Genomic DNA, 14,349 nt, shown 5'->3' with positions numbered 1-14,349 from the left:
TCTATTTGCTTTTTCAAATCTGTGGTGTCACTTTTTATAATTGTTGATCCTTGGCTGAAATTTTTAAGTGGATGTTTTGTCTTCGTGGTAGGCATTGGAATTTCTCTATGCTAATAAGACATATCAGAATATATTCCTTAACCCACTTTCCAAAATACAACTCTTTATCACCCCAGCCCAGAGTATGGGGTGTTTTCTCAGGTCCCTAGCCTTTGGCAGGCTCTCCTGCGGTAGCTCAGTCTCTGCTCTTGGATCTCCAAGTGGAAGAGCAGTTGGGCCCTGTTAGTCCAATATCCACCTCCCCCATTCTTCAGAGTTCCCCACATATGCACCCTGCCCCTTCCAGGGCTGCCTCCTTCTCATGGGGTGCTGCCTACCCCTAGGGCAGAAGCATCTCTCACTCACCTCTTTGAGCTCAAAACCTTTCCCCATCCTCACTAGGTAGTGTTTCACTCATTATACTGTTTAAGCTTTAAAAATTTTTTTTTGTTTTTGTTTCATCCAGTTCTGTAGTTGTTTTTGTCACCTTCAGAGGAAATGGTAGTTAGAGAGATTCAGATTTGGTCTGACCTGTACAGTGTTCCTCAAAGAATAGTTTGCAAATGAGTTCCGAAGCAGGCTCCAGGCTCTGAGCTGTCAGCACAGAGCCTGATGGGGAGCTCAAACCCATGAACTGTGAGATCATGACCTGAGTTGAAGTCAGACGCTTAATCATCTGACCCACCCAGGCACCCCAAAAAAGATTATTTTATATGCACATGGCAGGACAATTGGGGTCGGGGGACACCCTCACAAGAAAAAAGTGAAAACCACAAAAGAGGTGGTTAGACCCAGATGCTTATATACCATTTTAACAAAGAGTAATCCAGTCTGAAGAGACTAGAAAAAGGAAGGGGGGGAGTTTGGGGGTCTCGGGTAAGTGGTGGCAAGGCGACCAGGAAATGTGTGGTAAGTAAGAGTTGTTTAGTAAGGTTTGTTATGCAGGTAGGAGTAGTTCTCTTCCTAGTACATGAGAGGGGAACGCCTTTACAAAGGGAAATTTAAACCTCCATTTTCAGGCAGAATGGACAAGATCGGAGAGTTCTTCCTGTGTCTGGTGTTTTTCAATTGCCTTCAGCTCAAAATAATCCTATGCCAAGATGGCTTATATTCTGATCCCTTCAACATATGGTCAGCCATACATTGTGCCTCTAGACGTGTGATCTATTTTGTTTGGCATATTTGTTTTGGATTTTTTTAAATTATGTAAGTAATTTACATTTATTGTAAAATTTTTAAAATTCAGACAGATGAAAGGAACAGCTAAGATCATTCATGATCCCACTGCTTTCACAAGTCAACGTAAACCTCCCATAGTTTTTCTCGGCATGCAGGATAGAAGCATTCCCCATACTTTCTAAAGCAGGGTTTCTTCTCCCTCTTATTTTACTCCCTTGGAATGGAACCAAACAGGGAAGTTTAGAACATGCTTTTTTGAAGCTCCTTAGTAGCCCCAGAAACACCCTAAGATGGGAAGCAAGAGAAAAACAATGAAAAAGCCTTGCACTTGTTTTTAGAAGTATTATCAGATAAAGATGATCAAAGATTTGAGACATCAAACTTTTCAAAGTTGTTATATCAGGATTGTATTATGAATATATATATTAAATTTCAGTGATGAATAAAATTTGCATAAATAGTATTTTTCATTTTTCCATATATCAAAATTTAAAATTAATGAATTGCCTTTTACTCTAATATCAGTGTTACAAATAACTAATCAAACAGCTTTAATAATAGAAGATTACTTTCACAGCAATGACTGACTTTCAGACTAGCTCCTGAAGGAACATGCATGCATATTTAAAGTTACACAGGTGAGTTTGTTTGTTACCCCAGGTTATGAACCATCGTCATAAAAAATGTACAATGCCCAGAAGATCTCATTTATAAGAGTGACTAAAAGTATCCTAGGGCAAAAAACCCCGATAATCAATATTTGGAACCAATATGAAGAAAACCTTAAAACTGTGACTTAGAGACATGAAAAGAAATAGAGAACATATCATGCTCATAGATGAGAATATGAGAAAAATGTTAATTTCTAGAAGTTCATCTATAAATATAAAACTATCTCAGGCAAAATATTAAAAAATTTTTAACATTTGATGAACTCGTTTTTAAAGTTCAGCTGGAAGAAAAAAATTCATAAGAAAATATTAGCGAAGAATAATAATGAAATGACTTATTTTTCCAAATATTAAAATACACTATTAGAGGGCCGCCTGGCTGCCTCAGTCAGTAGAGTGTACAACTCTTGATCTCATGAGTTTAAGCCCCATGTTGGCTGTAGAGCTTACTTAAAAAATATAAGATAAAATATTGAAAAACACTATTACAGTATTAAAAATGGTGTGGTACCAGATACAAGAAGAGACAGGTCAGTGGAAAAGCCTAGAAACCTGAAAATAACCTGTGTATGTGCATGTGTAGAGACTGTCATTTCAAATACTAGTATTTCAGATATAACACCCAAAAAATGTGTCGATCCATGCTGGTAATTTCCAGGTTTTTTTTTTTTCACTGACTGGTTCCCTTGTTAGGCATTGGCCTCTCACCACTTGACTACCTTCTCCTACTTCTCAGACTGCTGTTTTCCCTCTTCCAGGTCCCTCCAAAAAAGTCTTCCTCCAGCTCTCAGGAAAGCTTCCAGATTCTTATTTCTTGGCGATGCGATCGATTTAGCTCTCCTTTGCCTAACTCCTCTCTCATGTGAGCTGAATAGTGCTCATCCTCACATCTCACAATTAAACAGGAAACCGCCTAAACAAAACTGCAATTCATTCACTGGGAGGGGTGCCTTAGTTCTCCTAGATCAAGCAACCAGCTTAAATTGCAGCCCATTTAGAAATAATATTTTTTTTCCTCCCCACAATACAAAGAAATGAAAAATATTCAGCCTCTCTTGTAATCAAGGAAATGCAAATTAAAGCAATCATGACTTAACTTTTTTCCCTCCTATCTGACTGGCAAAGATCAAAAAGGAATAGTCAGCCTAGTGGGGGCAAGGTAGAGGAAAGGACACTTTCACGATTAGTGAGGGCAGTATAGCATGTTAAATTTTTTTCCAGGAGTATATCAACAGCTTTATTGTATATGCCCCCCGACCCCTAGGACAAGTGCAACTCTCCTTATAAGACTTTTACTCTAGCAGAATATCATGACTGTTCAAACATGTGACCATGTTCATTTGGGCTTTATTTCCAATGGTGGAAAATGGTCACTACCATACTTCAGAGCAGACTACACCATCACAAAGATTATTTTGTGCAGAAGAATTCTATTTGACATTGGAAAATGTTCATCAGCTGTGAACTGGAAACTAGGCAAATGTTGTAAGCCCTTGTATAAATGTGAAAGTATTTTCATTTATACAAAACCACACCGAGGGGCGCCTGGATGGTTCAGTTGGCTAACGTCTGACTTCTGTTCAGCTCATGATCTCGTGGTGTGTGAGTTCGAGCCCCACGTCAGGCTCTGTGCTAACACCTCAGAGCCTGGAGCCTGATTCAGATTCTATGTCTCCCCCTTCTCTGCTCCTCCCAAGCTCATGCTCTGTCCCTGTCTCTCAATAATAAATAAACATTAAAAAAAAATTTCTTAAAACCACACCAAGATTTAGATCATATGGTCAAAATTATTCATTAAATATTTACTGTGTGCTCAGTCTTCTGCTGGGTATTGGGTGGGAGTATGTTGAAAGTATAAAACATACTTGTTCTTGGGGCTCCTGGGTGGCTTAGGCAGTTAAGCGTCTGACTTCAGCTCACGTTATGATCTCGCAGTCCATGAGTTTGAGCCCCACATCGGGCTCTGAGCTGTCACGAGCCTGGAGCGTGCTTTGGATTCTGTGTCTCCCTCTCTCTCTGCTCCTCCCCTGCTCATGCTCTGTCTCAAAAAAAAAACAAAACAACATACTTGTTCTTTAGGGCTTTATACATCTTGTTGAACTGTTGAGCTTGAATATGTGCATTTCTTCCTTGCACACCCAGCAGGTGTAGCTGTAGGTAATGGGAAGAGCAGTGAATATAGACACAGATTTGAATCCTGTCCCTGTAACCTACTTGTCTACTCATACAAATTATTTGAGAATGAGAAGGGTGCTGACCTCGTGGGGTGATTGTAAGAATGGAGATATAACAAGGAGTGTTTCCCATGATGCTTGGTGAATTGTAATATGAGTATTGATAATTCATTATTATTAATACCTACTTAGTAATTATTAGTAATAGTAATGAATAGTTTCTTTAGTTTCCCTTCTAGAAACCTGTTTCCTCAGTGTAATACACTGGAGTCTCAGCTACTTGAATAAGTGAATGAATGAAATACTGGTTTTGAAAACACTTCATATGCCTTGAAGCATTATGAAAATGTCAGCTATTGATATTTGAATAATTTCATTACCAGATACAATCTGGCAAAAGTGATCTGTATATGTATGTAAATGCTAAACGTGTGTTAAGTGCTGTTAGGATATGGGCATATAGGGTTGTTATAGAATTTAAGCAAATGAAAGCCCTGATGTGGTTGGTAATTCACTTAGGGGGCTTTCTGGGAAAGGTGTGATTGGAATGGGGCCTTGGATTACAGCAGATTTTGAATATGAAGAGCAATGTATTCAGAAGCATGTGACAAGAAAAGAAAGAACACTGTATGTTCGGGGAATAGTAATTAAGACTAGCCTGCCTAGAGAGTGAGGTATACTTGAGGAGCCATCAGATAGGACAGGTAGAAGAGTGAGGTGTGGCTGACACAACAAGAGACCTTACTGATCTGAGAAATAAAGAAGAAGTATTTTAAGTTTGGGGCAAAAGAGTGACATTCCATCACCAACACATCAGTGTGTTAGAATATGTTTGTAGGGATTGACTTTGGTAATGGAGTGTGAACAAAAAGAAATTATGAATTAGCTACGGTTTTCCTTCTACAGTATATAGTTTGAATGCCCATTTAGTGGTGATAACTATAGCTAAATATTTTAGAATCCTTGTTGGATTCTTAAAATATTATGTGACATGACTAAGTACAGATAATTTTGGAACTTGACTCAAAAATATGTCCATAGCCACCAGCATTGCCCTTTTCTGAGGCTTCTTGTTGTGATAACTTAAAGGAAATTTATGGTCCATTTTCTACACCTTGTGTTATTTGATGCTACCATTTGCTTGTTCTTTGTACTTCTTTCCATGTAGATTTTCAGTGTTAAGATGGTTATAATATTCCTTTATAATTTATATATGTTTCCTTGAAAGAAAGAAGATTTAAATAACTTATTAGAATCGTTAGCTGTAAGCCAACTAATGACTTAGTTACAATATATTCATTTTCAGTGTTTTCTTCCTGGGATTTCCTCTTACATATTTTTTTTCCTCACATTTCTCTACAGTATGGATGGCGCAGATCTGTGTTTTGAAATCGTAAAGCGAGCTGACGCTGGTTTTGTATACAGTGAAGCTGTAGCCAGGTATGTAATTTGTATTGACTCAGAGGTCACAGGGGAAATAAAAGAAGGAAATGACAGAGAAATCACATGAAGTGACCTGCTTTTTGAACTGATGAGGAGGAGACTGCCACTCTTTCCTACAAGGAACATGTCTGTTCTAGTGTGCAGTAGTGGACCCAAATAGTGACTGGAAATGCCAAATACTGAACAACGAATTTCTTAACATGAGTCTACAGCTTAACATGGTACTGTTGCCTTTCCCATTTGAGATGACTTTTATTCAAGAAGGGATTTGGTAGCTCAAGAACTATGAAGAATCAACTTTGCGGGGGTGGGGGTTATGTGTGATCATTGTTTTGGGCAGCTGAGCCTTCTTAGTTATTCACTTCGCCTTTTAGTGATAGCACATTATTATGTGACCAGTTAATCTGATGAAATGCACAGAATAGTGGAAGGAATAGAAATAATAGCACAGTCTTCCTGCCAAATATATTTGCTTCAGGCCAGTGTGTGATCTCCCAAGCAAATGGTGGCCATTGTTCTAAGTCAAGTTGTTGTACAGGACTAATGAGTCAAAATAAGGAGTAAAGTTGAAAAATCACAGGAACCATGCACTGGGCCACTTGCTTATAGATTTGGAGCAATATAGCTTTCTGCTTTGGTGTCATTCAATCATATCATAAATACCCACTTCAGTGGGTTGCCTTTTTAATACATGGGGTCTCTTCAGTCACCAGCCATAATATATTGAAGGATTCAAACCCACAAACCAGTTAGGATTTATTAAAACTTTCTACCATCTGAGAAACAGTTACCATTAAATGATTATAACTTCCTCTTATCATCCTTTATATAACCATGGCATCTTGGACAGATACAGGTAGCAATAGCTTAGGGACTATCTAATACAACTCTCAGCTCAGAGTGGCTTCAGATTCAGTGCCCTGCCTCTTCCTGGCTAAGGAGCAAGGGCCCCAGTCTCAGGAGACAGAGCAGCCATAGCTATAGCACAAGATGAAGAATATACTCAAGTGAGGTAGCTGCTGTTGTGTACTGCTGGAGCTAGGGAGAAGCAGCATATGAAAGTTTATATACAGTAATTGTAATGACTTCTTTGAACTCCTGATGTATTCATGGTAGAACTGAGGTTGGGTATCCTCTTTTTTTCTGTGCCGTGCTCGCTAAAGCACATTCTACAGGGAGGTGGGGGAAGGGGAAGGGGTAAATCTCATTTTCCTATTAGTTTTGAGTTCTTACCACAATTAAAATTTTTTATTCTGTATTGTGCTTCAGAATTAAAAAGCATTCTTTAATACCAAAATAGTCAATGCCATCTTGATTTTTCTTAACATACAGCGGTAAACAACTTTATCCAACTGAATGAAACTGTCAGACCCTTGCATCTTGTTGTTTATATTTACTTCTTCAAGAATTTGAGGCAACCTGCCTTTTGTACCCTCCCAAATTGATCTCTTTCAACAGCAGCATCAAATAGGGAAAACTAAAAATTCTGAACATGGATTTTTATAAAACAGGGAAGCTTAATGAAGGGAGATGACTTTTTTCCTTTTGGACCACACTGGAGTACTGTGAGAAATAAGCCCACTGACCCAGTCAAAGGAGGGACACAGAGAAGCACCTAGGAGCACTGTGAAACGAGGCTTTAATCAACATTCTTGCAAGAGCGGGTGTCTGATGGACAGGCACACCAGGGACAATCACAGCAGACAATTTATCTCCTAGTGTGCAAGTCCCTCCCCTGATTTCTCATTGGCTGAGTACTACAGAGGTTACAGCCTTACCCGGAAGTCTCCTATGCCCATATAAAAAGTAGTCTGACTGGAACAAATGTACATTCCCTGAGGTGACACAGAGGTTTCATTCCCTTCTCCCTTTGTTCTTTGGTGCATGCTCATTGCAAAGCCTGCAAAAATAAGCCCGCAAACAGGAGAGGGGAACAAGAACCAGGAAGTGAAGTGTCTAAGGGTTGGGGGCTCCATTGTTGGTGGGGGGTGGTTCATACATATTTCCAACAGGTCATAAACCTATTAATTAGCACAGCGTTTATTTGGTATTTCTTAAAATGAATCATCTCCCTTACTTCTCACAGGTACCTGGCACATATGCTGTCAGGGTTGATGTTAAAACAGTACCACTTTTATCCTGTTCCCCACTCATCCATATTGCTTTTCCTTAACTTTGAGCCTGTCTGTGCCACTGGCCTGGGTGTCAGCATAAGGAGAATAGTAATATGTAGAGGTGATGCCGTACAGTGAGATTACTTGGGGGATCTTTCCCAATCTCAAGGTTTATAGGAAAGGTAGATGCTTCCATACATTAAGATGAAAGCCTGTTGATTTTAAAATCTACCTGTATTTTCTGTTAAAATGGTATATATATTTTTTTTTATGGAAGGAACTTTCCAGAATGAACCAGTAAGGAGTAGTATTGGAACCAGTAGGTGACATTGCAGAGAGAGATTTGGTACAATTTATTAAGGATTCTTCCTAAAAATGACAAAAGTCAGGGAGGGCCATCCTCAGAAAGTAGTATTAGGTATGTCCCCTTTTGCAGACGATCATGACCACATAACAAGGGCATGTAGAGCCTTCCTTTGGTTGTAGAACATTCAACCAGTTGACTTTGAACTTCCCCTCCTCCTCTGATTCTGTGATTCATTGTTGGGAAATTTAGCTTGTATCAGTATTCTAGTGAGACCACAACTGTAGGAAGACTCGGAGACACCAAGTAATCAAATTGATAATGTTTTTCTCCAATTGGCTGAGCTTCCAGAGAAGCAGCAAAGCATGGCCTAAAATAAAACTGCATACAGTCCTTACAACCCAATTAGTGATTACCTCTGTTCCTTCAGGTGTGATGAGTTGTCGAGTGCACTAACATACAAAATCAGATGATCAAATCAAACTCTTACAAATCAGAGCAGTCTTCTCTAGTACCAAGCTTTACTAAATAATTACAATGATACAGGCGATCAAAAGGCTCAACTGAACCAGAGAGGTCTGGGTTTTCAAGGGCAATTTCCCAGAGTAGATGGGGTGTCTACATGTGGGATCCCACACACAAGGGAGAATTGCAGTTATGAGATGGCTCCATTGTATGCCCCCAGGGAGTTGTATAACTTCAGTGACATCCTCCAGGAAGCCAGCCATGCCTCAAAGATCCTGGATTCTGTTTCCCATAGGTAATCCTTAGCCAGGGACATTCTGTTAAGAGCATTTCAGAGATAAGGTGTCTTCTGACTAGCAAGAGCGATAATCTCTGTACCTAGAGTCTCCTCCCCTCTTTTCTTTCACCAATTTCATCACTCACCAAAGGAAGTGAGTGGATTGCTGGCCAGTTCTTTGCTTCCACTGAATTGTCCTCATTCCTGATCCGTACAGGAGACAGAGGCAAACTTCTCTATTGCGACATTTTTCTGAAAGTATAGGCCACCCTGATGATTCATGAAAATGAAGCTTTCTAATTAAAATTTAGTCAGCAGTTCTAGAACATGTGGGTGGATTTTGCTTTTCTGTTTTGCTTGCGCACTATTCACGTGCCCCCCAGAGTCCTGACTGGGAGGGTGGAGAAAGATCACTTTAAGCTGTGCTATCTGGGGAGAAAAAAAAAAAATGTATCTTCCCCCAACACACTCCAGAGATTCTGATATGTATGTATATTTGGGTCAAATAATTGAGCACTCTGATAATTAGATTAAAAATGCTCGTTCAGGGTTGATGGGGGGTGGGAGGGAGGGTAGGGTGGGTGATGGGTATTGAGGAGGGCACCTTTTGGGATGAGCACTGGGTGTTGTATGGAAACCAATTTGACAATAAATTTCATATATTTAAAAAAAAACACACACACACACACAAAAAGAAGTCGATGCAAAGAAATTGCATCGAAGCCTATACCCCTCTACACTCAGGGCTAAGCCTTTTTGATATCTTAGCCCCCTGAGCCCATGCCGGCATGAGTAAAGCTGCTTCCTGGAAAAAAAAAAAAATGCTCGTTCATTGAGATTTTCTTTTTAATGACGCTTTGAAATAGGAATTTTCTTTAGACTACAGATACATAAGTGGCTGTCTTAATACTATGTATCCAAAGTAGTCCATACTATAGGTATAAGCTATGTCCACATTACCTGATTTAAACTTACCCACTGTTCTCATGTTCACATTGAGATGCACAAATAGGCTGTTCCTAAACCTTTGACTAAACTTAGTAATATTGTAATAATAATGACTTTACCCTTTGTAGCATGGTTTAGAGTTTACAAAGCACTTTCATATTTGTTGTCTGCCATTACAGAGGGTCACACACATATCCTTCACAGCCTGATTTGAAGCAGGAAAGGGCCAAGCTAAGAACCCCTAACTTAAACAGAAACTTAATTCTAGGCTGCACGGGACCAGGCCAAGAGTATATGACCACAACCCCTTTGTGTGCATTTGCAAAGTAAGAAAAATTGGCATCACAACTAAGGACTGCATGAGCCAAGTTCTCTGCCTAGAGCCCACTTGTGAGGAGACAGTAAGTGTAGGAACGAAGTCTGGGGGTTCTTTTCCTACCTTTCATTTAAAAAATGGAAACTTTTGATCGGATGTAGTACACGAAATGATGCATATGCCAATGAGAAGGACATTTATGTGAGTTTGATAGTAGCATATCCAAGAGGGAAGTTGATAGAAATGCCTTTTAATTGTATAGCAGGAGTAGAGAAAAAAAATTTTTTTTGAGTCACAAGGATACACACAAGGGCATTTACAAGTACTATTAAATTATTTAGTTTTTATTTTAAAGTGTGAGGAATATAAGATCTGGAAAGAAAGCAAAATTCAATAAGTACAAATAATGTTGGGTATATTGCATTTCTGTCATGGTTGGCTGAGAAGGAAAAGGGAAAAATGAAAAAGGAAGACGAATAGTAGGAAAAAAGAGAAAGAGGGGAGTAGAATACAGAGAAAGAGATGATCAAAGAGAGAAATAGCAGGATTACCGAAAAACAACTGGAAAATTAGTGGAGGGTGGACTCAGAGTAAGCTCTGAAGTAATACTGAAAAATGCTCTACTCTGGTTACACCCTGTGGCTAGTTGACCCTGTTAAGCATTGTTTAAGGCCTGTTCCTTAAAATGCTAACTCCTCCTGTGTTTTTCACCTGGACCTCGCGGGGAGCCTCTGCAGACCCCTGCTGGCCACGCGATGCATCTGAGGTGTCTGACTTCCTAGGATTTCGGCCCTAAACAGCTCTGCTTTATTAAAAGATGCCCCAGCTAAAACTTGATTATGTTGCAAAAAGAAATCGCACGCATAAGGAGGTTCTTTCCTCTTGTTTGTCCTTAGAGCTAAATGGAAATAAGGCAGAGAGCCAGCCTCTGCTGGCAGATAAAAGGCTCCCACCCCTTCAGTCAGAATCTGAGGTGTACCTCTGAGCACTGTTCACTTAATAGCAATCCACTGTAACTAAGTACAATTAACTGAGCGTTGGAGACTTGCTTTTTCTCCCCACCATGTTTTCAGCTTGAATTTTTAGTTTGCAGAGCTATGTCATCTATGAACGGTGTGAAATTCTTTTGGCTTGGTTATCTTAGAAACTATAGAACAAGTTAAATTTCTTCACAAAGCTTATAAACGTATGGGTCTGCCAACTTTTTACATTATTAAGCCTCACGTCCCAACAGTCTTGTCTACTCCATGGAACAGTGTCTGTGGGCAGCGAATATGAAGGTGGGAGTTACAAACTAGGGACACTCTATATTAAGTTTTAAAAATAAAACGTTGTTACAGTTTTAGATTTCTTTTGTTTTTCTACAGTCACTACATGAGACAGATACTGGAAGCTCTACGCTATTGTCATGATAATAACATAATTCACAGGGATGTGAAGGTAAGTCCTTTTTATCACTATAATGTGCACAAAAAGAAACTGGTAACAGTGATAATGATCAGAAATTTTTCCTTAATATTCTTATGGAGAGCATCTTAAAGTTAATTTTGCTTCCAAATAAAAATATATTTAACTGCTTTATATTTGAAGAGTCGTACTCATTCTTAACAGGAACACTTTTATGATTTCAGTTTCTTCTTATTAAAATGTACACGTATTCCAAACGTTTGTTAATCCTCTTCTGCCATTATGTGCATAAGAGAGAAATGAAAAATCCAACAAATAGTAAGAACCAAACACTATCCTATCCTAAAGTTTATTGGGGTTGGGGTGCGGAGGTGGGGATTTGGGATTGGGTTTCTACAGTAAAAGTTCATCATATACTTACATTTTTGTAGTTTTGCAGTATAGAATAGTCACCTTTTTTTTTGCAGTTTTTTTTAACATAGTCTGAAATCATAATCATAAATGTAATGTGGTTTTGCACCCTTAGGAATGTGCATCTTTCTGCCTGTTTGTTCCTAGTATTAAATTCATGACAACTGTCAGTCCCTGGCTCATAACGGTGTCAGGAAGAACATGGGGGCATGCCAGAAAGGAAACTAGAGTACCTCCCTCCTGATCCCCAGGCCTCGATCACTAAGAGCCCCTGAGGTCTCTCTGGCCCTGTTTGTCCACTTTCTCGCCCTGGTATTTTTTTACTGGCCTCTCTCAAACCGACAGCATCCACAGACATGGTGTTCTCCTTCCCTCAAAAGATATCATCAAAGGCCTGGCTATTTCAATGTATTTTAATGGTTAAGAAAATTAAGTAGAGTTAAGTTTTCTATAATGTTTGGGAAATTTTAACTGAAAATTCTCATGGTTAGGAGCTGAGGTAAAGCATGAGCCATTCCAAGACAGTCTAGTGGAATGTCACCATAGCAAATGAAAACAGTTATTGGAGAAATGGACAAAACACACATTACTTGCAAAATCTTACTCTTTTCAAATGTGATAGGAGAATGGGATTGTTATTCTCAGTACTCAATACTGAACAACCCAATGGATACATAGCACTTTTATAAAAGTATTTTTCAGTTATGCAAACAAATCAGAAATCTAAAAAGTAAAAGGAGGGAAACTGCCAATGATAGTAGCAGGCTGTGTTACTCTTCTACATCTAATTAAGGTAAGAAAATGCATATATACAGAGTAAAATATAACTCCTTGTATAACAAAATGTATGATAAAAATGACACTTTGAAAACTTAAAAATGTGTAAGCAGATTCTTCATGTAATAGCATCGCGTTAAAAATACTTTTGCTCAAGAGGCAATTTTATTTTGAATTCTGTTCTTGAAAGGTAATTACAGCAACATCATATAGTAAATAATGATTGGCAACGTACTGTACTGTAACACTTTCGACAATATTGTCAGCATTTGATTAGTCATGGTATTTGATATGACGATCCAAAAACCAAATAAAATCCCCAAGTAGTTATATCTGAATATTGTACTTCAGCTTCTCATTTACCTTCTGATTGATTTATTCAACAAATATTCATGCGCCTACTTCATGCGGAATACTGTGCTCGGAGCCCTAAAGGTATCATGGGAGTCTCCTCAGGGAGACGAGGCAACCAACTGCACAGAGCACCACAACAAAGCTTCAAACAGCAACTGCCATTTATTTGCTCGCGGTTCTGCAGTCTGGGCAGAGCTTGATGGGGACTGCTCGATTCTGTTTCACAGACTGTTGGCTGAGGCAGCATGGCTGGTACCCCCGGAGGCCTCACTCTGTGGCGTGGCAGCTGAACTATAACCAGAACAGCTGGGGGTTTGTGGGGCCTTCTTCGTAGTCTCTCATTCAGGGTATTTTTCCCTCTCAGTCTCCCTCCATCTTCTCCTCTGTCACTGTCTTTTCTTGTGTCCCCCTTTCTAGCAGGACAGTGTCTCAGGGCTCCAAACAAGCAAAGACAGAAGCTGCCAGGCCTCCTGAAGCCTAGACCTGAAATTGGTGCTGTGTCATGTCCTCTGTATTATGGTAGTCAGTAGGTTACAAGACTAGCCGGGATTCAAGAGGAGGAAAAATAGATTGCACCTTCTGGTTGGAGGAGCGACATATGTGCACAAGGGTAGGAGAACTTGTTTGTGGCCATGTTTACAGACAGGCAAAACAATTACTGTCCAAGGTAGTGGGTGGGAAATATCATTAAAAGAGTTGGAGAAACTTCATGGAGGAGGTCATGTTTGAGTCTGGTCTTGAGTCATGAGGAAGTTACATGGAGACAAGAGGGCATTTCAAGCAAAAGGCTCAAAATTAGTTTTGCATTGGATTTTATTAGTTTAGTATTTCTAAGGCACATGCCAAATAATTTTGAGGAAGCACCCAGAAAGGTGCTGAGGAAGGGAAGACAGAAGTAATTCTTAAACAGCAAGTGAGGAGAGACCACCAGAAAAGGTACCATTGTTCAGTTGGCAAGTGGGCTCAACATAGAGCGCATGTTAATGTTGATATTCTTTATATTTCAGGACCTGAAATCTGTACATTTTGTACGGGTAAATGGAATGCTCACATTTAGCTAATTAGTAATGTTGAATTTGGATAGATTTTTCTTAAGACATTCATCCCAAAATATGCACTGAGTGCTTATTGTGTCAGGCACTATTCTAGGAACCAGAGCTACACCAGTGAACAAAATAGAATCACTGCCTCCATGGAGCAAGCTGACTTTCTAGTTCAGGGAGACCGACACTAACCAATGAGTGCAAATAAGTCAACTATATAGTAGTAGTATAGTAATTCTTGGCATTGATCCCAAAGCATTAGGTTTTTTCCAAAGATCCTAGCACTATATCGGTTAGTATTACTTTTTTCTTAACTTGGTAGGCATTTCTTTGAACTCATGGTAATTGAGTCTAAAAATGTTTGGTTTATATCAAAGTTAGATTTGACTATGTGGTACCTCGTGACCTGTAGTGGGAACTTGCTTTG

At 39.3% G+C, this 14,349-nt stretch overlaps 1 protein-coding gene across 13 annotated transcripts in view; it reads left to right on the top strand.

The window, feature by feature from the left end:
- Nucleotides 1–14,349, top strand: part of CASK (calcium/calmodulin dependent serine protein kinase) — a 354,148-nt gene that overhangs the window by 161,150 nt on the left and 178,649 nt on the right. For all 13 annotated transcript variants that reach the window (XM_053202250.1, XM_027053936.2, XM_027053933.2 and 10 more), the window contains exons 4-5: nucleotides 5,426–5,503; nucleotides 11,298–11,370. In XM_053202250.1, the coding sequence (XP_053058225.1) occupies nucleotides 5,426–5,503; nucleotides 11,298–11,370 (151 nt within the window). The remainder of the gene's footprint in view (nucleotides 1–5,425; nucleotides 5,504–11,297; nucleotides 11,371–14,349) is intronic.

This window comes from Acinonyx jubatus, chromosome X, assembly GCF_027475565.1.
Source record: "Acinonyx jubatus isolate Ajub_Pintada_27869175 chromosome X, VMU_Ajub_asm_v1.0, whole genome shotgun sequence".
Classification (NCBI taxonomy): domain Eukaryota; kingdom Metazoa; phylum Chordata; class Mammalia; order Carnivora; family Felidae; genus Acinonyx; species Acinonyx jubatus.
This window is presented reverse-complemented; position numbering and strand designations above follow the sequence as displayed.